This window comes from Falco naumanni, chromosome 10 (assembly GCF_017639655.2).
Source record: "Falco naumanni isolate bFalNau1 chromosome 10, bFalNau1.pat, whole genome shotgun sequence".
In the NCBI taxonomy this organism is placed as follows: Eukaryota; Metazoa; Chordata; class Aves; order Falconiformes; family Falconidae; genus Falco; species Falco naumanni.
The window spans coordinates 31,514,647-31,539,402 of NC_054063.1; the positions used below are offsets into that span (position 1 = coordinate 31,514,647).

The window sequence follows — 24,756 nt, forward strand, 5'->3', positions numbered from 1 at the left end:
GCCCACCAAAGCCTCCGGTTGTCTTTAGATCAAGCCGTTAGCCTATAATGCTTTTATAACACAACCATTTCCCTTATAGGAAAGCCCTGAGGAATTTAATACCGATGAAACAAATGAAGAACTATGAAAAAATCCTTCTAGAGAAGTTTCTCAAAGAGCCTGTTGTAACTTAACAGAAAAGGTGATTCATTCATTCAAAGAAAATATTCCTGTTTGTATGATTCTTTACATTTGCACAAAGGAAACAGCCAACAGAAGTTTGTCATTTTGTACCTTTAAAGGCCTTCCAAAGCAGACAATCCCTCGAGTTTCCATTTTCCTGCTTCTCTCTCCCTAGTCCCTTTTGCATGCTGCTGCTCACAAGTATCCAGTCTTGGCTTAACTCTGCTCTCAGAGCCAACAGGAACAGCTTAACCACTGCTGAGTGCTTTTGATAAACCCTTCTGGCTCCACTCCTTGACCCCATTTCATCCCCACACCAGTCTGCCTTTGGGGCAGCCCATCAAAAAGAGCTCACAGGTACTGCAGTGGCAGGGCTTCTGACCTCCACAGGCCCATCACACCCCTCGGTCCATCACCATCTGCCCCCATGCAGCAGACCCCAAATCCAAACCTTCTAAATCTGTGCAGGAGGCAGCAGATGAAGGCATCTGCTTCAGAAGTTTTATGCTAGGACAAAGTCAGCCCATTAAGGGAATTCTCCACACGCATACTGCAGCCCCTACCCAATGCTAACCATGACCACATAACAGACCTACGCAGCCTGAGTTTATGTTTCCTGATCCTGCTTAATTCTTTCTATTTTTTTGCTGGCAGTAGGTTTGAGCTTATACATGTATACCTCAGACAGCCTTGTTCATTACATTCCCTGGGAAAAGTAACCGCTTCAATTACCTTGTACAACATAGGTCTGAATAAATCCCTGCTTGGAAACACGTCCTTGCTTTTCAGAGGGTGTTGTTAGAAGTGTTAGCAGCATTCCAAGTGCTGCAGTAGACTTCCACACCACAAACACCATTTTATATCCTTTACAACTGTGCACATCTAACAGCGAACAATAAATCTATCTTACTAATTACACATTCAGCTTGTTATAACCATCGTAAAATAAGTACAGCTGGTAAACCCATGAAATGATGTCAAATCATATTTCTGCTTTCTAGAGAGAAGCAGGGTTATTTTCCAGTCTCCTGATGAAGCTGACTGTTCAAAGCCATGTGTGGAAACAGCTGCCAACTAGGTCATCCACCTTTAATTAGGTAATGATACTGTCTTTTTTCCTACCCATTTAAAAGTGTTTGACATTCTGTAATTCAAAGTGACTTAAGTTTTTATCATAAAAAGCTCTCTTAGGAAGAAACTGAAGCACCTGGTACTAAATCCAAGAGCCAGTGTTTTCTCCTTAGCAGTCAAGTTCAGTCTGTTCAGCCACAGAGAGAGTCACCTAAAAAAATTGAATTGCCTGGATTTCAGAAAGGGTATCTAAAGTATGGATAGCTAAAAATATGGTTCCTAAAACTCCTTAAAAATGTGAGCTTCAGCAGACATGTGAGAAGCACAGCCAGTATTCTTCACGCTGACCTCGACTGACACAAAATCTGTCTTAAAAAGTTGTTTGAGATTCGTAAGAAAACACTGGTCTCACAAAAAAAATTTATTACCTCATTCAGGCTAGAGTTAATGCTGTCTGGCTGCTTGATAGGCTCTTTCTTGCAGAAGACAGACATTGAAAGAATATCCCGATGTCCTATCTAGCAGCTACTGAACAATACAGGCTTTTGAAAAACAAGGGGCTACTCGCAACATGAAAGGGAGGTAAATTAAATTTTCACATGTTAGAAGGAAATACCACAGGACATATTTACACAAATATGTCTGAATAAAATTGGCAGCATCTGTTTGAAAAGCTGTCTCATTAGCTGCCCCCACAGTTCCCGATGCAATTTGGCTGGACAAGCAGTAATGCTAAAAAAATTAAATTTTACCTTCCCGTATCTGGATGCAAAGGTTCCCGTGAGTAAGGAGTGAAAAATAATTATCGTCTCATCCAAATCCCACACAAACACACGCTGTGATGACAGATGGGGTGGAAAAAAGAAATATAGTTACTTATTAAGCAATTGCAAGAAATCATTCAGTCAGGAAATTTGGAGCACTGAGTGTTGATGCTTTGTGAAAGCAGGCAAAATGAAACATCAGGAATTTTGGAATTATGTGTGCGCTAGTCATCCTGAGAGTCTGCTGTCCTAACACCACAGAAAGCCCTTGTTGCATGTCAAGTCAGGGGAACAAACCAGCAGACTTATGAAAAGCCCAAAGGAAAGAAATGTACATATGAAGAACAGTTTGACATGCTGATAACATAGAAACTGAGCTATTATTTTGACTACCCGTGTTTGTAGCCTCCAGTTATATTACTGATTTTATTCTGGCTCTTACCAGTCACTAGTCTGATCATGGGATTCACAAAGAGATGCAACTTTTTACCTTTGCTGAATTTACTAAGGGAATATAAATTATATAAAGTTATTACCTCAATCTCACTGTCAGCAGTAGGGGAAGGATCGTTGCTTCTTTTTGACCGGGCTCGTACCTTGCCATCTGACCCTCTGTGATGTCTGTCTGTTTCCGTATCTTTTGCTGGTGGTGTTGAATATTCCCCTATTATGAAAAGAGAAATTCCATGTAAAGTTAAAGTTTGCACTCTATCATTATAATTAAAGCATGAAACCTTATAATGAAAAGCATCAGAAACATGTGAAAACACCATGAGAAAATCTTACTCTTTTCACGTCAATAGATGACATTGTTAGAAATGTTTTAACTCCTAAGATGTTAAAACAATTTCAAAAATCACCAAGACTGTATATGTAACATTTTAAAATGGATGTGTCACTTCAAAAACCTTACCATGTTTTTCATTGCAAAAGAATAGCTTTTGGAATTTTACTCTTCACCCCCCCTTCAAAAGAAAAATTAGAAAGTCAATGGAAAAGGAAACCAAGACCAATTCAACTTCTGAAAAAAAATATTTTAAATGTGATGAATGCTTATGATTAAAAATATACTTTAAACATCAACTTTTATTTAAAAATATATAGCTAGCCAGTGTAGCTATATTCCATTTCACAGACGATACTATTTTAGAAATAACTGAGAAGAGACAGTCAAAGGTGAATTTCCCTGGTGTAAAGTATCTGTTTTGATTGGCTTGAGTTTCACAAACCTGTCTGGATTTCACTTACCTTACATTACAAATCCTTTTCAAACATATTTTTCTTTTCACCTTGCTAAGTTGTGGCCTCTCCACCTTCCTAGAATAACCATATTCTTCTTCAGAGAAGCTTGGATTGTGCCTAACAAGCCTTTTTGAAATCGCCCTTTCTCAAAAAGGCTGAGATAAGATCTAAGGAACAGAAAATCCTCCAACTGCTTTTAGAGCAATCTGCGATCACTTCTTTTTAAAAAACAATATTAGTTTATTTTTCTTTTAGAGCAACCACAGATGTTCAGATTTGTTTCTTAAGTCAGCAGACCTGCACTGGGTGTATACAGCGATCATCCACAAATTATGTGGCATTTTACATAAATGTTATTGCATGCCAATGAAAACTTTAGTAAGGAAGTGATATCTGAAGACTGTACTTCAACAGTACATTGGAGGATTATAATCCATGAGTAAATCCATAAACCATTAAGCTTTGAGACTTTAAAAATTAAGCACTCAAAGACAGGTGACAAATTTTGAAGCCTTTTTGCATGGAATTCTCCTTGAACTTCCAACTTAGACAAACAGTTTGTGTTGATTTTTTAAAAAGAGGAACTTTCTCTTGATGTACTCGCTTATGAATACATACATTAAATGTTGTAAGAGGTGAATATGAAACTTGACAGAGACATGGGCTAAAAAGTTATCACATAATCAGGAAACTCGGGAGCTTTTTCAGAGCATGGCTCTTTTGAACTCACTGCTACCCGTGTTAGCCCTCAGTACTGATCTCGGTTTTGTATGTAATTGTTTTATCTTTTTGTACTACCTTTAGAGATCAAACCTTGTATACTCATGAAAATGACACAGGATGTTTTTACAGAGCTTCTAATGAATCTCTTCCCAAAACTCTGTGTTGCATCATATAAGGAGAACTGTGAAGTACTAGGAAATCTGAGTTATCCATGTAAATGGATGTATTTTAAAAAATTCCAAACAACGTGGTTATAGTGTTTACATTTACTGCCAATCTGAAAACCAAAGATGCACCTACCAGACAGCGATTCTGTGCTCTGACTGGTGATATTGTGAGAAGACTCCTGCAGAGAGTAAGTGGAGGTTGGGATGGCTGAGGGGCTGATGCTGTTTGCAGACACATACGGAGAGTTGTAGGAGGAGCTGTAATACTGTGAGTACTGGCTTTGAGGAAAGCTTGGATATGATGAATATTCCTTTGAGGGGAAAAAAGAAACATCTAACTTCTGTGTATCTGGTTTTATCTTATAAATGAGTAAGGCACCACAAAGGCAGTGTTATCTAGGCACGCAGCAGGTCATGGTTCAGGAATATTTCAGTGGAGAACCATGTTTCAGTCACTTACAAAATTACATTTCTGCTTCTCCTAAACATACTCCTATATTATTATGATCAACTAACACAAGGTGTCAGAACTCAGGCAATTTCTGCTTTTACTATAGGATTTCTATAGGATTTTAGTTATCAGTGCTGACATTTTGTATTACAGAATTCAACAATAGAGTGAAGTAGGGTGGCTTTTTGAAAAGGGCCATAATGGAACACACAGTCTCTGTAAACAACTAAACACAGAAACTTCTCTTTTGTAAAACAAAATTTATTAGGAAGAAGTTAGAACAGAATAAATAATTGGGTGAGGGAAGGAGCAAAACACGCTTTCCCATGATCAGCAACATTTTCTGGTCAGCTGTTAGAATAGGTTATAAAAATGAAGGGAAAAAAATAGCAATTGTTTTGCGTCCATGTTCACAGTTGACATTGTCCAACTATCTCACCAATAACTAAATGCCTGAGCTATCTTCCCTACCCTACAGAAAAATGAACTAAAAATATGAGGTGTAAGTGACCTTGGGGAGCTGAGGTACCACAAAACCCTTTGTCTTGATTTTAAGCCTCCCAAACAAACTTCATACCATTATCCTCATGTTCTTTTTTTTGTGAGAAGCAGGACATCAAAACAGATAAGAAAAGTTCTCTCTTGACAATTAAAACATAAAAGGTTTAATTTGTTTCTTTTCATTTTAGTTGCAACTCTTGCTCTTGTCCACCTGTTTGCTTGTTCAGATAGAGAAGTGTATTCATGGTCTGGGGATTGTCTTTTGGCAAAAAGCTTTTATTTCCTCAGAAATGCCAATCAGTCTCTGGTATTAAATAAAATTAAATAATAAATAGTCTTTAGAAAGACTAAAAGCACTTTCCTCCTTAACAGCTTACATTTTTGTCTGTGACACAGCTATTTCATTAACTTTCAGTCACCAGGGAGCTCTCAAGAACAAAGACTCAAGTTGTCATAAGAACAATTAAACTGAAAAAGAAATGAGAGAATTTCATCGTTTTCTCTTAAAGAATACCACAAAATAAAGAAAACAGCCCAATTATATATAGGTAACCTCTATACTTCAATCAAATGCACGTCTATCAACAAATGCTGATGTCTTCAGCCAAAAACTGAAGGAATAAAGAAATTGCCCACTGTTATGATCAAAAATACAAGTCAACAATCACCTTACAAACACGGAATTAAAATTATTGGCCAACCAAATTGTCCCATTTTCTGGGACAGTGTACCCATTTGTTTGGTCCAATCAAGAAGAGCCATTTGTTACTGAAAAACATCTGTCTTGTGTATATACGCATGCTGTTTATTTATACACACACATTTATCAAGGTATCTGAAGCATGAAGCCCACAGACAGGTGTATTGTCAAAGATGGAAGCACACAGACAGCTCAGATGGCTCAATATTTATCAGGGCCTGCCAATGCCTCTTTCAAATTGTTCATATTCATTACACAGAGCCAAGACAGCAGACGATCCTAGAAGCAGAGCGCTCTGCAGAGGATGGAAAACATCTGAAAGTTGTAACATGGCAGAGGAATGATGAAGCTCTTGGCACTGCTACAGCAGCATGCAGACTGCTGGGGTATCCTCCTCCTGCAAGGACTGCAGTCTGTGCAAGCGTATGTATCGATACACACATCTTAAAATTCATTAAGATAACCCGAAGTCCAGGAAACAGACAGGCCACAGGAACAGAGCACAGTGGTGTTCAGCAAAACACATAGCGATACCTTAAATATATGTAAATACACCAGAATAATCTCTCTCATCCACCAATCCTTTCAGTGACAAAGTTGCCAATAATAAATGCTGAACCATACCTGATGCACAGCACTGAATCCTGCAGAATTTGTCAGACCATTGGCTCCCTGGTAAATCCCTGTTGTGCCTAAGGGAAAGAATATCACAGTCATAAACCACACCACCAATCAAAGTAACAGGATATAAACAATTTCCAACAGGAAGTAAAGTACCAGCTCACTAGAAAAAAAGTGTATCATCACTAATCTTGACAGTTAAGACTTAAGGCTATTACTGAGATCTGCTTACTGAAAGACAACCACTGCTTACACTAAAACAAACACTTAGGGAACTGGGAAACAAAGCTGGAAAACAAGGATTCAATCCAAATTTAAAGTTCAGTTAAATTCAATTACCTCTTTCTCAAATAAATAATGGAAGTGTTTTTTATCATCATCTTCCGTACAAAAACCCCTCAAATACGTATACAGCCACACACACACTCTTTCACGCATCAGTATGTCCTGCAATTTGTCCTTATGGACCAGGTACCTGGGATTTTTTTAGAAGACTGAAAATTTGTTCCTTGGTGTTGATATCCCACACATAAAAACAGTATTGCTGATATTTCTGGGACAGCAGGGAGCAAAAACATTGCTTCATCCTGGGATACTAGGAATAAAAAGGATGGACAGGTGAGTTTTACATGGTTCTGTCCCAAATGAAGCAGCTGATGTCCAGCCAGGACTCCTTAGCTGGAGGAAGCATTACCACAAAAATGTTATGGGTGAAGAAGTAAAGATTCAGAAAAAATCTACAGGTACAGTCCTCCTCTGCAGCCCGTAAGGGAAGTGGTAGGACAGCTGCAAGCTTCCCATCCCTGGGATCCTGCATCCCTGGCAAGATCTAGCCTTGATTTAACTCCAGTCTACACTGTTTCCTATTTCAAGATTCTCCATTTCACATGGGTGGAGAACTTCCTTTTGAGTTTGTGTGGTCTGATGAGAATCCATACCAAAAGTGTTCTCTCAGGGCTTGCTGATCACATACAGGAGGCAAAAGCTGGACTATGCCATATTCCATCCTAACGGAAGGCAATGGGCTCTAAAGAGCACTCAGACCCACTACTTCCACAATGAAAGAGGTACAATCTTGGTGCTGTGTGACAAAGGTGGGCTCTTGTCTGGGCTTCATTCTGTCACCTCGCTCGACTACCATCAGACCAAGCCCTTATCAGGCACTCAGCCTTATTTTCTTATCTGCTTTTTTACCATGTGAATGACTTTGAGCAGTGCTTTTTTAACCATATGACACTCTGCACGTCTTCATGTGGCAACCTTTCTCCAAAGATCCACTTGCTTGTTTTTATTTTAAGACGCCAGATTAACTAGGGAATGGACAGCTGAACAAACTCCACTCTGCCAAGTGCAGCTACAAAGCACACGCACTGAGAAATAAATCTCAAGCCAAAAAGAAACAAGAGGGAGGACTCTGCTCTCCAGAAGAAATTTGCTACCACATATAGTCTTTAAAAAGAAAAGGGCAGAAAGGGGGAAAAGAGGGTGCAGATGACTGCCAGGTACCTGGAGGCCTGGGTTTCCCCAGCCCCCCTGCATATGCTGGCTTGGAGAGCTGAGCCAGTGCAGGTGGGTGCAGGTGATGCCTTCTCCTGGCACTCATCCCTTGGAGGCAACTCTGGGTGGATCATTATCCAGTCTCTCCTCCTCCACACAACCCATATGGGGAGACTGCCCAGAGCAGCATCCTGAAGACTGCAACACATTCAGCTATCAGCATTTGCCCACCTCCCACCCACGCTAGGCTTTGCTTTTCTGCAGTTTTTCAAAAAGTCACGAGTATGCAGCAGGATGAATATATTCCTGTGGTAACTAAGCATTTCTCGCCACTGTGAAGGGGAGTAATAGAGCCCCAGTGCTTACAGGCAAAAACAACTTTCACAGAACACAAAACAGCTCTTGTACACCAGAGCTCAAAACAATACAGGGGGGAATTTTTGATCTTCCTAAACTGTCATTTAGAAACAATCCATCATCCTTTATTAAAGCTGTCAAGAGGGGGATGAGTTACCTCGAGGGACTCACGTTTTATGTGTAAATTGTGATGAGAACATGTTTATTGCTGTGCTACCTGCACATGATACCATAGCTTCCTGGTTTCCAAACAGAGAGAATTATAAAAAGGAGGAGAGATCTGTACAATTGGAATGAACTTACTCTGAACTTCGCACCAGCTGTGCAAAGCAAGTGTGTCTGTGCACACGCAGCGTAGGTATGTGAGCAGGGAGAAGAGGGTAGGAAGACGGGGTGAAACACAGGGAATGACTCATGCTCCCTAGCTTCCTACAGTAGTACATTGTGACTAGACCCTATGTGGTAGATTATACATTGTGGTTTTGTAGACTATAGCTTTGCCATTTTAGCTGAGCTACCTCAGGTTCAAGTTTGGGTGTTCCCCTTCAGGCTGCTGGAGTCTGGCTCCCTCTGCCCAGGGGATCTACAAAAGAAGGACTGTGGTACAGAGACAGAAACTAAACTTCCTCATTTTTTTATCTGTGTATTTAAATACTTGTGAAAAGTGCTCACGACTGGTATTTCCTATAACCTTAAATTCAATCCTCAGAATGGATTTTGGCAGCTCAGGTTTTTCACTTATTCTGGCCCCTGTCATTGTATTCTGACCAAGTAGGAGTTTGAGCGTATGACCAACTATTTGAGCACAGCTTGTCTAAATTGAGATCAAACACAATTCTCTTTTTCTGCCCCTACAGCATTGCATTTTGAGAATGCAACACATTCACGCTGTCCCCGCCCCCCGGGTATACCTTGAGAGCTGCTAAGCTCAGTATATCTCAGCAGCTCAGTATTGTTCTAGTAGAATAGATACAGATAAGGACACTTGAGGAACCAAACAACCAAAGCTAGTAAAGACTTGGAGGTTCTTTCCAGCTGAACAAGGATGAAAAGATGGGAGAAAAAAAAATATCAATTCTCTAAATGGAGAAGAAAGTTCTTGAAGATCCAGGTACAGAAATATTTCATCTCATCAGCCTTTTGTTTTGGGGACTACAGCTGTCTCGTGGGGACTACTCTATGTCAGTTCCTGTTCCACTTCACAGGCCAGACTGGAGAGACCATATTTTCAATGATGCAGTCGGTTCAAACGGAAGGAAAACAAACAAGCACCACAGGCAATGAAGACAAGGACAAATCCTCTCCCTTTATGAACAGAGAATGAGGCTTGCTAGTTAGTTTCTGTGAGCAGTCTTGTAGAACTGAACAGTTCAGAACACACAACAGAACTAGCCCCAAATGTTCACTTTCCCTCCCTAAGTTGATAATAAGAAATAAACCTTTCTGTAATAAAATTAATTTTGCCACATGCAATTCCAGTTTTGCATCCGCAAATTTTACACTCAAGAAACATTGGAAAATTATCAACAGACCTTGCATACTGGCATTATCAATTCAGCCCTATTCCCCATGTAATAATTTTTTTCAAATGCCTTCCCAGGTAATAGCACTTCTTGTAAAACTCGGAGAGAGACTGGAATGACATCAGAAAGCCGTGCTAATGGGGAATGGGGCATACCTAGGAAGCCTCTTTGTAAGCAATGTATGTGACTGTCTGGCCCCCTCCCATTTCTGAGTGTATACTGCCCATTTCCACAGGACTTTTGCTTTCACATATATTGGCTTTTTTCCTGACCTCGGAAGTCGGCACACCATCTCAAACTGCAGCTGATTTTACATTTGCAATACTGCAGTTGTGTGAGCAAGCTATTTGTTTCCATCTATCTTGGTAGCTCTATGTTAAGTAATTGCATTCAAACTCCTACTTGCAAATCAGACACAAGCCTAGGATCTCTCCCTTTGGGTCTTCTCCATATAGAATATGGTTCACATCTGTGTTCAATCAAACCAATTGCTAAATGTCACAATGCCCTCATTCACAGGTAGCTTAAAGAACATTTAGTTGGTAATAAAACAATCTGGACTCTAGAGTAGAGTAGCTCTTCAGATGTACGGTACTGTAAATGTTCTTGTAAAGTACGTATATCACAAACACACTTGCATGAAACGACACCGCATAAAAGGCATGTGTATGCCATACATACTCAGTGCCATGACTTTTCCGTGATAAGTAGATGTGGCCCTTCTCTATATGAGTGTCCAAGGGCAACATGTATAGAGAAACTCTTTGTGAACTGATTGATGGTATATTCCTGTTCTCATACAGATGGATTTCATTTGCTATTTTCCCCTCATTCCCCTTTCAATTCCAGTATTTTAAAATCTATCCCACTGTCAATGATAATTTCTGGACTGTGCTCCTGCAAAAACTTTTATGCCAGCTTGTCGTTCCTCTCAATTTCTCCCTTTCTGTCTTTCAGTCACTGCAATAACAGGCTGCATTTCTTTGCCTCCCTTCCAGGTAAAAGGAAGTAAAGAAAATAAGGGAATATTCATGGGTTTTTTCTGTATTTTCAAAACTATGCTCTGGCATTGCTAAAAAAAGGCTTTCTTTCAGCTTATGAACACACAATACGACATAGGAATATTGGTGTCTTAGGGAGTCTTACTGGTGTCTTACAGAGACAGGATCAGCCTGTGGTATAGTTCAGACCAATTTGAAAATCAGGTTTGTGTCCTTGCATTTCACAGGTCAGAAGAGCCCTGACATCTGGGAGGTGTTCTCATAGTCTCCTGTACTGCTCAGAAGAGAATAAGCTGCTGTATTGAGAACAGATGGTTTGCACTTCCAGTATTCAATTAAGTACTCAACAATCAGAGGAGGACACAGCCAGGGACAGCAGAACATTTATCACAGCCCTCTGGGTAGCCAGCAGAAATTGTGAGCTTGTGAACACTCAAAAGATGGAACACTGGATTGAGATGAGGGTGTTCAGAGGGTGGCAACCATGGGCACTCCTAAATATGCTTGAAATAGATGAACAAAGTTTAGATCTAAGTGTTTCCTCTAACTTGTAGATGAACTGCGTAGTGGTTCCAGGGAGAGTTCTCTCAAAGGATTATTTGATCACTTAGCACTAATAAAATAAATGCCTACAGGGTTCAGCTGAATTGCAAGGTATTTTACTAGCTTGCATATAATGGCTTGTGTATTCTTAGATCAGCAAGCTCTTTTCCTACAGGAAACAATGCTGACTGTGACTGATGCAAGGAAAGGCCTAACTCCCAGCAGAGCGTGCATTACTCTACGCTATGAAGAACATCTGGCTGAAGACTTGCATGGTCATTCAGAAAGGTTCTTTGCAGTGCTTTAGCTCTCTGACAAGCTAATGTTTCCTGCAGTAAATATTGCCTTCTCCAAGCTGCTACTTTTTTAGTGAGAGGTTAAGCACTCATCAAAATTACCTCCCACCAGCTATACTCCAGTGCCTTGTAAGGTTTCAAATCCTACAACATCTGCCTGCATTTATTGGGCAAGAAAACTCATAAAATGTTGCATGGCTGTCAGCTGTGGAGGTATTTCAAGACTATCTGACCTGTTAAAGGAGATGAAAAACTCAACCCATATGTACTTTGCAGCATATTGCTCAACTGTTTGCCATTAGGCATAATGAACCCTTCCCCAAAAAGTCTTGTATTTCTGTCTGGAAGGGCTCAGACAGTACAGAGAAGAGTGCGCTATATTAACCTAGATGAAAAGCATGATTCTACAGCGCTACAGCACTTGACATCAGCAGTGTCTATTAAAGGACATTGCTCCCAGAAGCATATGAATACTTCCTGCAGATAATACTCTCAGATATGCAACCCATTTAAAATATGTCCATTTGTCTCCCACTACAATCCCATTCAGTCCTGCTAGCCTGACCAGGTGTTTGAGGGCACTCTGAATGGTGATATAAACCACATTTCACAGTACAGTTTTTCTGAGTCAAAGCTCTTCCCCTGGTGCCTGCTTCTGGGAGTACTCAACCCACAGAACCTCAAAGAGATTTAATAAGTGATGACCAGAGCAGTTTTAAGGGCCTGGCTTTTACCATCTTTTGGAGCCTGGTCACCTGTATAGCTCAATCCAGCTCAACAATAGTGTTGAAAGTGCTGGGATGGTTTATAATTACTCTCAGGATTTGAACCATGGGAAAGCAGTTAAATTTTATTATGTTTTGTGAAAGTGTTCCTTTTAACAACTCCTATCAAATGATGCTGCAGCTATAGAAGGAAATCACACTGGATTGTCTTCAAAAACAAATCACAAGGAATCATTTTGGGTCAGAAAGTGAACATCCTTACGATAATGATGTAGACTGTCTCTGTGCAATCCCTTGTCGAAGAAAGAAGCAGCAAAACTGACTTTATTTAGGTGACTCCACGGACACTAAAGATTAAAGATTCCTCCAGCTGTAGTTTCATCCTGGACACAATCCTCCACTGACAGATAACAAGCCATGATAAAGGAAAGCTGGATCTGCCACCTCCTGTGCTGTTTAGTAGCTATGAGATTCCAGCTCCCAGGTCAGCACTGAAATCTAACTAGCCCTATAACATCCGCTGCCATGCAGCTGGGGATAAAAATCTGGCTTGGGAGCATAGCTACTTATTTAGTAATTCCCTTCCCCTTGAGCAAGGTGACTCTCTAAATATCAACGGAAAAGAAAAGAGCAAGCTGGGCAAGTGTCTCCACTCCTTCAGCCATTCCTTAGCATGGTGGCAACACTCAACTGAACACTCTAAAGCCAGATATTTGCCCCAAGGCTTTTCCAGCCCCTCTATGCACTGCTTTAGTACTGCAGTGCCTCCAGGAAAAAAAAAAACAACCCAAACCACCAAACACAACAGTGGCCAACAGCAGATGCTTAGAGAAAAGTAAGAAACAGGTCAAAAGCAGAGGAGTGATTTTTGCCCTGGTATTGCCTTGTCAACTTCAATTAACCTGCCAGTTAGAGACTTTCTAAGCCAAGGTTGTATCCTCCTCCTTTTAATAACTGTCAATGGACTGTTCTTCAGACAGTGCAGGTATTCTTGTAGTTCTAGAGGTGACAGTATTGTAGTGCAGAAGTTTCAGTGTTTAAACCCTGCCAATATAAATAGAAAGTGCATCCAAATTACATATTAAAAAGCCCATGCAAGACAGTTATCCAATGCCAGCACAGCAGTTAAGAAACTCTCGAGTTGCACAGCCTATGCTAACTGAAGCAGGGTCAGACCTTATTTATCCACAAACATCATCACAGTCTTTGATTGTAGACTGCATTCTATTTTTTCTATCAGAGCACTGCCTCACACAGTGCCTGGAAATGAGACACATCAGAAAGCGGTATCAGTACTGCACCAGCATCATGAATCTGACATTTCCTAACTTTCCAGTGTTTGACTATGCAGCTATGAAACTATGTTTCTTGATAAAGATTTTTACGTGTAATTGTACACTAGCTCTTCTATTGCCTTCTAGGTATTTTCAAGAAAATATTATTAGGTATACCAAATGATATATTCAGTGAAGCTTCTAGAACATTTTAGCCTATTTATGCCAACTGCACGATAAGGTGAATAATCAAGGCCAATTTTATAATTACCCAAGCTGTTACCATCCTATGGCTTTGTTTTTTTTTTTTTTTTTACATCCTAGAAAAGTGATGAAAATAAAATCCACAAACAGAAGTCTCCGTGACATCCAAACACCTCTGTGACTGTTTTCTACACTGATTTTGGGCATTAACTCATGTTTTGAGTTTTCTGTCTGACCTCCACACATGCTCCCAACAGTCAAGCAGCAGGTTAGGAAACATCACTTTAGTCTTCTCTGTTGGCTCCCACTTCCTCATCGTACAACAAACCGTGTTTTCTTTATCCAGTTCCTTTACTGTTGTCCCCCTAGCCTATTGCTTCTCTCTCATTCATGACTGTCATGCCTGCTTCCATCTGCCCAATACCATCTTCTGCAAGCCTATCGACAGACAGTCAAAACTCTCAAGATTCCTTCCACCCTGCTCTTCACACTGAGGAAAGAGTTCCTCCTCCTCAGTATATGCAAAACTAACATTTCAAAATACTCATTTTCTGCAATTTCTCCAAAACTTCTGCACTGATAGGAGGCCAAAATGCTCAAGTTACTGCTTCTAATGCAGTTACTCCTCCTTTATACTTTCTCTAACTCTGTTTACCCTAATCCATAAGCAAGGTTCACAGTCGTGGCGATGATGTACAAACAGCATCACCATCACTACTGGGCAGTACTTGCACATTTTGTTTCAGTGTGAACACGCAGCCAGCCAGCTAGACTTCATGGATATCAAGTCTGATCTTTTGTACAGGGCCACCAGAGAATTTTATCCAGCATTTCCTGCAGTGAACTGGTGACTTGTCTTACACTGAAACATATCCTTCTAAAACCACCTGTAGCGGCTCTTAAGCACAGAGATTTGGACAGACACTCTAAAATGTATGAAACAAGCTAGAAGGATGAAGCCTCATGAAGTGCAAGCCAGCTCTTCACAGCAGACAGCTGGGTGTGGCAGAGCCCTCCTCCACACATTCCTCTGGTGAAACCTCCTCTTGAGTACCTCAGCAGACAGCACACACACACACACTATCTCCAAAGTAAATGCTCCATCTCAGAGAGGATTCCTGGTTTTGGCTGTACCACTATTATCTCTACAGTTAATATAATCTTGCTATTACTTCTGAGTTTCCATGGGTGCTATTCAGCCAGGAGAACTTGGGTCCCCAACACAAGCTTTAAATCTTACCACAAACCCTGGTGTTCCTAAGGGACAAAGGCACTGACAATAAACCCCTGCTGAGCCCAGACACAGCAGAAATTACATATGATTTGTCAGCCCATCTCCCTTACAAACACACATTTGCTCCCCTAGCTTCAGGGCCATCTACCCTAGTGTCTACTCCTTCCAATAGCACAACCTCTGCCCAAATCCCCCCCTTTGATGACTAAGGAATAAGCTCTGAATGAAACCTCACAAAAACGGTAAATGGGAAAAATTAAAGCAGGCTTCCCCTTTGGGTAGCAGTAGCACAGATCCTTGCAGCTTACAGTGCATCACTGTCAACACTGCCTCTCCCCTTGACTTCCCTCTCCTGTAAGACAGCTTGTTTTAAAACAAAGTAAATGTAGCATGGTCAGCCCCTGGTGTTTAAAAATCTTTGAAAGGAAGACTGTGCTGTTATTCTGAGGAACCTTGTATTTACACTGTAAAAAGTGAGGTCTGACCCCTCCTGAAGAGAGGCCTCTCCCTGCTGAACTCACCATGGAGTGGAGCGCAGCTTTACTGCCACAGTTTTAGACTGCAACTAATGCAAATCAGCTGTGAAACAGAAGCTTTTAAAAGACACTACTCATTTTCTACTGAGGTTTTAATTTTATGAATTCAAGGCATTTCAGTGGCAGTTTGCTGAGAACATGCTCTCACTCTCCTTTATTTTCTGGGACTTCAGATGGATTTGCTAACTGTATGCCAAAGTGAGATCCATTATTTCTCAAGTGTAGATTGAAATTTCCCCTTCTCACACATTTCACCACTAAGTACTTAAAGAGTCAAGCTTAAAATTAAACATGCCACTTCCTTTGCAAAATTCATGCACACAGAGCTAACTATTCATGCCAAATAGATATTTATTGCCTCATATTTAATATGTAACACACAAACTGGCATACAATTGAAAGAAATTAAGGCATCTCTTGGAAAAAAATTTGTCTAGATTATCCAGATAGTAACAAGAGTCAAAATGTTTCCAGCATATCAAAACATTTCTAATTAAACATTCAGATTTTATTTGGCCTCAAGCCAGGAGAACAATTCATAAGCAATTAATTTCACAATCATACGCAACATATACAATTAGTCCATTTCAAATCAGCATTGCATGGAAGAAATGCTGCTTTCTATTAATTCATTATTTGACAGCTGATCAGAATGGACTCTACAAAGAAAAAAAAAATGCTTAGCAGTACCAAAGGTCTTTGGCCCCAAATTTGAGTCTGTACCAAACTCAATACTGCTTTGCAATTCCTTGGCAAACAAAAGTTATCCCAGTTACATAACTGAATTTTCCTTTGTAATGTAAAAAGTATTTTGCGGGTAGATAGATTTGGATATTAAAAAAATTGAAGAGTGGTCAAATCGTTTCCTGCCCAATGACAGTATCCACAGTGGTCTTTGGCCACGGTTTTAACTGTTGTGCAACTTCGTACTTTCATACCAGCTGTCATTTTAGCAGTAATAACTGAAGGGCAAGGCATTGTCTAGGAATTAATGACAAGCTGAGAAGAGATGGCCTGATGTGCAATAAAGGAGTAACACATGCTCATGCAACCGCAGGAAATGCTCTATAAGCTGGCTGCTATTGCACTCTGCATAGCTGACAGTTTTCTATGTCAGCTAATGTGCTGGCACAGTTTTCTCTTTGTATTTTACATAGCTCACCAACTGGTAAGTTTCTTATATTCCAAAGATTTCTCCCCCACCCTTAGCAACAAGCAGCTTCCTCGACTGCCAGTTAAGATGGTAAGCTCTTTGGGGCAGAAGTTGAATATAATCTTTGTGTCTTATGTTCAGTTTCTACCACTGAATAATAATTTCACCAGAAGTCTGAGCAAATCACTGAACTGTTAAATTTTCAGAAAATGTAAACTTAGAAAAAATTGTGCTAAAAAGCACAATATACTCCTAATATCTAGCCCAGGGTGGTGTTTGGGGATTTGGTGCTGTAATTGTACACTTACATGAGGACTGATTAAGAAACGGCATAGACCTTGAAGCAACATTTATTTACCAGCATTAAAAATGTTATCACTTTAAAGACAAAAGTCTAATGCACACTGTTACATCATCTTCTGATTCATGACACTAAAAATGAGTAGCATTCCCAAATTGGCCACATGCATTTCAAATATCTTTGTTTCATTATAAAACAATCTATAGTACCTTTGTGATATAGTTTCATGTCACTTTTATGAGCTATGGAACTTGCCAATCTCATCTTTTATATGTGTGTGTGACCTATTGCATTAACTATCTGGCTTATAAACCTTTCCACATTTAATTTATTTTCATGCTAGGGAAGCATGAAAATAGATTTCCCCTTCTGGCTTGCTGTAAAAGTTTGTTTTTATTTTCCACTTAATGACAAAAAGCATATTCTATCCTCATTCTTGTTCTAGTGAATTCTCCTCTTGCTCAAGAACAAGAATATAGTTGATAACAGGAGTTAAAGATGAAAAGCTGAATGCCACCCCATTACACCTGCATCATCTGCATTTGTAATGAAAACAAACAGATCTTAAGAGAGCAGAATTTGGCTTCAGAATGAGTTGTTACGTACAACAGCTATCGGGGAGGTGAGGCTGCAGCTTGACATGTGCCAGAGTTACTGCTGGTACCAAAGAAACATGAGAGGAAGCAAACCAGCACCAAATACACTGGCACTTAGGAAGAAGAACATTTGTCCTAGAGCCCTGTGAGACAAAGTATCTGTCACTCAAGATGTCATTTATTCCTTGGTCATTGGTGTAACACACCTAGGATGGATGCCTATTTGCTGGCTGGACCATGTAACTCATAGATGAGGGGGGCAGTGCGAAGAAATCACATAGGCTGCACAATTTGCTCAGAATTCAGTCTGATCACCCATACCCGCTTGCAGATGACTTCACTATGTTGCTCTGGGAGCTGGTTCTCAACGGAGGCAAACAATACCAAAGTTATGCCATGTATGCACTTGAGCTACTACCATCTTACAATACTAACAAAGAGTAGCTTAAGAAATTTTTTTCCTCACACTTGAAAACACAAAACAGCAGCACACGCTCCTGGAGATACCTTTCCTTGCTGATCCCATGCATGTCACCCTCTTCAAGATGGCTCTTTCAGCCTGATGCAAAAGACATTTTGTCCTTGAAGTGGGGGCTAAGACTTTGATTCTTAAAGCCCCCCGCCTGAAATTTGATTTATAAAAATATGTAAATAAAAATTTGCCCTTTTCAGCTGGTTTAGCCCATCACTCAGAGTGCCTCCCTGGGTCAGCAACAGGGTGACCAAAAGGACTGATGTGAACTGGGCAGAAGTCTCAGTGGTCCTGGAGCTGAGCAGCACAGAGAGCTGCTTGCTTGCATTAGGGAGACTGAGTGATCAGCTCCCCACCCCCAAGTGCTGTGGCGTGGGAAAGCACTGAGCACACATTCCTCGGTAGCACTCAGCACAGGAAGGCTCCTGGCTTCTCACTCAAACCTTTCACTAGCACTCAGCAAGGTAAATAAACGGTACGATCAGGGAGCTTCAGACTGTTACTCTCATGAGCGAGGAGAAGCAGCGTGGAAATATTTGTTTACAACAGGAAGACACATTTACTCCTGCTCCCTTTGCCTTGGAGTAAGCACCTGTCACTTGCAAAAACTGTTTTTCCTGTTTTCTTTTGCATTAAAGGCTTAGTGAGCTGGCTGAAATTATCTTCCTGGCCTACAAATCTGAAAAGAAGTGACTTCACCTAATACCATAGCATCACCCTAGGGAACATTATCTGAAAGCACTCTGGGCACATTCATACTCATACACATATGTATGAAGTTCCTCCCAGCCTGTTTTGGTACAACACATTGTTGTGTCACTATTTGCCAGTGTAACATTTTGAAGAGCTGATGCACAAAATTTCCTTGTCTAAATCTCTTGATTGAACAAAGGAGCCATCTTAACTTCAGTCCCAAGTAAGTCAAGAGTTCGCCTTCTCAAACAGCTCAGACCCTTCTAAGCTAACAAGAAGCACATGTGGAAGGTGTGTTCTGGGGCAACAAAAAGCAACAGAAACCTAGACATGAATACACTGATCTTCCAAGGCAGCAAAAGAAAATGCCTGTACTTTTGTCAATAGTGGTATTACAGCCATCAGTATCTAATCACACAGCAGCTAGTCCAGAGGCAGCACGGCTGCTATTGCCCCAGGAGAGCACAGACTCAGCACTTTAGCCTATCAATGGAGTTGTCTCCAGTACCTACAACTCCTGGTAACTGCAAGCCACAGCTTTACTAAAAAGAGACTACTTCCACTGCTGACAGTATAGAACAATCTCAAGACAAGATCAGTATGTTCAAGGAGCAAAACAGAAGCCAAAACCTGAACTCCTGTCAGGAGCAGGACAGGTGAAACTTGTAGGAGTCAAGGTGACAAAAAAAAGAAGCTACTTCTTGGGATTTTTTGCGTGTGTGTGTCACATTCAACCCAGGTGTCTTCAGCATGTCCATGAGGCATTCAAGCCACAGAAACCATCTCAGTGTTAGAGATATGTGCTATGACAAAACAGTAGAACTTGAACTCAAAGCAGAGGGTCACCTCTCTGTCTTCAGCTTTCTTAAATAATTTATAGAAAAAAAATGGATTTTACCTTGTTTCCCAGTTTTCAGAACTGTTTATGATGTTATTTGCTCTCAGACTTAAAATCTAACTGGATGTGTGTGTCTACCTTTCACACTGAGGGTTGAGAAGAACCAAGAGAATGGACAGAGACAGTTTTGCAAGGGGGATAGCTACGTGTAATGACACAAAAGGGCATTCTGCCTAGAGGTTTTAAAAAAAAGACTCCGAAAAATACAAAAAAGTAAAGTGAGAGACTTGATCTCTCTCCCCTTTCATGGCTTCTACAAGAACTTGGGAAAGTCATGCAATTCCTCTTTGGTTTTCCAAGCCTTGCAAAATCTCTGAGGGAAGGACAAAGCCAAGGCAGAGCTTTATCCTCATGTGCATTTGTCTTCCCTCCAGCAAAGCCACTCCACTTGGAGTGACTTTTTTCCTCCAGCCTCTCAGAGAACTTACGTGCATGTGGTACAGATGGACTAGCACCACTGCTGGGAGAGCTGCTGCAGTTGTACCTGAGCTGCTTTTAAACTAGTGAGTCTGGATATGTATAACCATAGCAGGAAAGGGTGCAGCACATTTAGTCTGCATAGCTGACAGGCTTCCTGACTCTTCCCACTCACCAGCACCTAAACTGGGCAATTTTAAACTACTTGAGGTATGTTCATTTGTGCTACTGTCACATCCTTGACAATACTGAAGATATTTGATAAGATAATAAGATAAATGCAAGAACATTTGCATTCTGATCTCTTGGAAATGTTTTTCTAACATTTGCCTCAGTTCATGCGCTCATGGCAATTCATGCGTAATGCAAGGCACTTTCAGATGCAGGTATGCTGATGTTTAGCAGAAGACAAAATATAATCTTTACTTCTTACTAGTCAAATTCAATACAAACACCAAAGCCAACCCAGAATATGAGGTAAGGTGAGGAATGAAACTGCACCCCCAGGGGACTCAAGGTAAAGGCAGAGAGATAAAGTGATGTTTTAAGGATGTAATCCATTTCTCAGAATATACTCATTATTCCTCTTGTAAGTAAAATGATTGATAAAGCTGAAATGGTTATGCTACAGTTCCTCTCATCTGCTATTGTTTTGTAAGAATTTATCATCACTCTGTGGGATTGCCTGGACAGGTGTTTTTAAATTCAGATTACACAGAGTACATCCAAATTTTAGCAGTACTACTTCAATTCACGTTTAATGATTCAGCAAGTCCCAGGAAAAGAAACAAATAACTTAAAAAAACCCAACACAGTCCACAATATCAGGAACAGTACACAGTGGAGGAAAAAGCACATGAAATACCAGTCAAATAACGAAAACCTACCACATGCAGTTCAGGTTTCTGAACAACAGCACAAAATGCTCAAAGAAATCAAATACCATACTAGAAATTGACTAAAAGGAAACACAAATGAAATTCCACCATTTACATTTACTTTACTCTTCTTGGCAATTCAGATTTAAATTCTTTCATGAGTTTCTTGGAGTTGGCAAGTCAAAATCCAATCTCCTGAGAGCCGGTGTTTCATACAGTTTCTCAAATGGAATGACAAGAAAATAACTTTATTTTTAGAAATAAAAAGTGTATTTTGGCCTTCCTGGTTGCACAACAAACCAAAATGTTGCAAAGCTACAAGCACAAGGCACTGTCTCTGAAGCCTTAAGAGAATCCAATTGATTATTTTATAATCAGTTACAATTATGACAACAATAAAAGTTACTCTAAACTTACTAAATCCTAGCTCAGTAACCTTGAGGAAAAAACTCCTTTCAGCTCTGCTTTTCTGAACCTTACCTCAGTTGTCTGTAGGTAATTAGTGACATTGGTACTTTGGGTGTTAAAATAGGCAGATGTATCTTAGCAGGTATCAGTCATGTCTTAACATTTAAAAAAAAAAAATTCTAGTATCAAGGTATCAGGTGTTTTTTTTTAAAAACAAAAACTAGTGGAGAGAATACAGGGCAGTTTAACCACAGAGCAGTTTGTTCAGGACAGCATAAAGCAGAAGTATAATACTAACAGTACTGTTTGCATGAACTGTAAAACCACCTCTGTCTTGCTTCCATTCAGAATCTTGGAATTCACGCTAACACAACAAACCCAGGTATGCAGTCACAAAATTAATTAAAAAAAAAAAAAACCAACACAGTTTCTGCAGAAAGGCAAGCTTATACTGTTTATATGCAAAGTTTTGCTAGGGTATGCTAGTGCTAGATTCAGTGTCTAAGCCAGCAATTAATGCCTTGATGAGCAAAACAGACGTAAGAAGACTTACCTCCACACCTATCCTGACTGCCCATACCCAAGCGTTCCATTGTAATTGCAAAAGAGGAATTGGTCTAATATAGGGGTACAGGATTCTGACCTCTCATAGCACATCCTGCAAGGCACTAAGCTGTACTCACCATGCATCTGGTACGTGTACGGTGCTTGTCCAGCAGCTGGGGTACTGAAGCTGGATCCGTAGCTAAGAAATCCACTCTGTCCTGGGGAATGGCTCAGGCTGTCCTCTGTTTTAATGCCTTTCAGGCATATCATAGGAACCAAAAACAGAAAATGAGTGTTTGCCACATGAAGGTGTAAAAAAGCAAGTTTAGGAATTAACCATAGCTAGGTTGTAACCTAATAAACTCTAGCTTTCCTATACTTTTCTTCCACTTTTTTTTTTTTTTAATCAGTACCTGTATTACCCAGTTGTTTTAAGTAATAGGCAAGTAAATCCATCACAAATAATATTTGAGTCGGCTGTATCCATACCTGAATGAACTTTTGGTAAGATGGATAAACCACCATGAATAATATAGTTTTCAAAACCAATTTATGAACAAATAGTTTTGTTTTAGAATTAAACTCATTGACTCATGAACTTTCTGAACAGTTATCAGATGCAATAAATGATTAAAAAGCAAGAGGACCTTCAGCAAAATAACCTCAAGAGTTATCTTTTACTTGGATTAAATTTTCAGCTTTGGTAGCAAAATATTTATTGGCAAGTCATAGAAGAGGGTTATCATCTATTCAGTTAGATACAACATACAGTTGAGGAACAACAGGTAAGCCCTGAAGCCACAAAAATCTTTTCATTACTAAAATCAGGCAATTAAACTGACAATTTACAGGGGCAACAGCAGTAACTGAATTAAACATTGCAAGATGAAACCTTTGCTGGTAGTGAAAGGGGTTGATATTTTATTCTGAGATGCTGCTGAGACTGTACAGCTGTATTATTAAAATAAACAGCTGAAAGGTGCGTCTTATTATGAACCCTTTGGGCGTGATCCTTCCCTCTTTTGCATGCCTATTTGCACAAAACAAAAAATGGCCATTAGACACACCCTGAATGCTGGGACTACAACAAAGACCCAGTTGATGTTCTGGCCTCGGATTTACACACTTCCCATGCTGTTGCCATCTTTTAGCGCTTGTAGGCTAAGTTGCTAAAAGACAAGTTGAATTCACATGCCTTTCACCAAACATGCTGTTTTCTACCTTAATGTCTCTTAAAAGCAACAAGTCTGCATTTGCTCAGCTTGGGAATTAATTCTCCCAGATAATGTTTTCTCCAATAAAAATCAGTTCTTGTAGCTTTAGGTGTGAATAGCTGCAATGCAATCTGAGTACAAGTCAGCAACAAGATGACAATGCTGCATTGTGAAACATGGGAAGTTTATTTGGACAGTGCATGAACATGTGTTGGTGCAAGCGTCCGGCTCTATTACTGCTGGGGAAGCAGAGATATTTGCAAGTGTGTGCAGAGAAGCCGCTTTTCCTAACAACCCATTACATCAGCACTCTCATGCAAGCATTCAACCTACCCCAGCTACAATTAATCTTCAGCAAATGGGCCTTTTTGGAAGTCTAAAAATTGTTGTCAGACAGCGAAATAACTTAGCACCAAATTAATTTCCACACAATGTTCTATTTTGTCTAGAAACTGGCCAGAGTTTTATTTTTGTGTCTAAAAACAATACCGCTTCATTGTTCTTGGTTGTCAGCCAGGTGGAGTTTTTCATATGCTGTGTTGAGTATCTTAGAGAGGGTATATGGGCTGGGGGAGGGAAACTGCTGCTCAAGGATGCTAAGAGGTCATCCACAGGATTTATAAGCAGCATATGGGCCTGACACATGTATGCCCTAAAGACTCTAGGCAGTAGCAAATGGCTCTACTTTCACCTGCTCTAACAGGACAACTGTTCAGAGTTTGCCTTGGAAATCAGCCAGCTGATGCAACCACACAAGTAGCTCCAGGAAAGGGTCTCAAAACATTCCTCTCATCATCCTGGTAGAGCTTCAGCTCTGCCAAGCCCATTTCCCTGGCGTTCCAAACTGTTGCACTGAATTTCCCACTTCAGTAAAAACCTTGACAGTGGCCGTATAAAAACTTCTTGTTGGGAAGAGATACTGTATTTGCCAAGCAAATAAAGGTTTTTAAGAGCACAAGAGAAAACATGAGTAGAGACAGAACTGTGAAGCCATGTTAAAGCTGCAAGACAGCACTCACAGTACCACCTGCGAGTAAGAAGCCCAAAGCTTTCTGTTAAAAAGCTGTACCTAAGCAGAACCAGCATCTCTTTGTTTTTTAGCAGTGGAGAGAACTTCCCAGCTCCCTCAAGAGCTTGGTATTTCCATGCAGAGCTTGAAGACACTCTTAATACTTGGTTTACCAGGCATTCCTCTGTCAGGAGTGCTGGTTTAATTAGCCCCCTGCCTGAATCCCTCAGCTGCTCCTGCCCAGCACCATCTCCCCACAGCTGCTGGCAAGGCTGTGCAGGAAAGCAGGGAACACAGCTGACTGGGGTTAGAAATGTTTACTGCATCTACAGCTAACAGCCATCCATTTAAATATAAACCGTCTTCCAAACCAAAAGTATTCCGTATCATTACTCCAATGCCTTATTCCCATAGTAATATATAAAAAGTTTTTCTTAAAATAACTTGTATCATTGAAACTCCAGGAAGAGTCAAGAAAGGTGCAGTGTAGTTTACCTAAGTATCTTTTTACTGCAAGAGACTGTCTTGGCAGTGAGTCATGGGAGCACTCACCAGCTACTGCTCTCAAGTGGCACATCC

The 24,756-nt window shown here is 40.3% G+C and overlaps 1 protein-coding gene across 7 annotated transcripts in view; it reads right to left on the minus strand.

Moving 5' to 3' along the window:
* The window catches only part of EYA2 (EYA transcriptional coactivator and phosphatase 2), a 101,189-nt gene that overhangs the window by 28,743 nt on the left and 47,690 nt on the right, over positions 1-24,756 (minus strand). For all 7 annotated transcript variants that reach the window (XM_040609078.1, XM_040609081.1, XM_040609076.1 and 4 more), the window contains 5 exons: positions 22,092-22,208; positions 6,406-6,473; positions 4,263-4,440; positions 2,534-2,661; positions 1,986-2,069 (listed from right to left, as the gene is read on the minus strand). In XM_040609078.1, the coding sequence (XP_040465012.1) occupies positions 1,986-2,069; positions 2,534-2,661; positions 4,263-4,440; positions 6,406-6,473; positions 22,092-22,208 (575 nt within the window). The remainder of the gene's footprint in view (positions 1-1,985; positions 2,070-2,533; positions 2,662-4,262; positions 4,441-6,405; positions 6,474-22,091; positions 22,209-24,756) is intronic.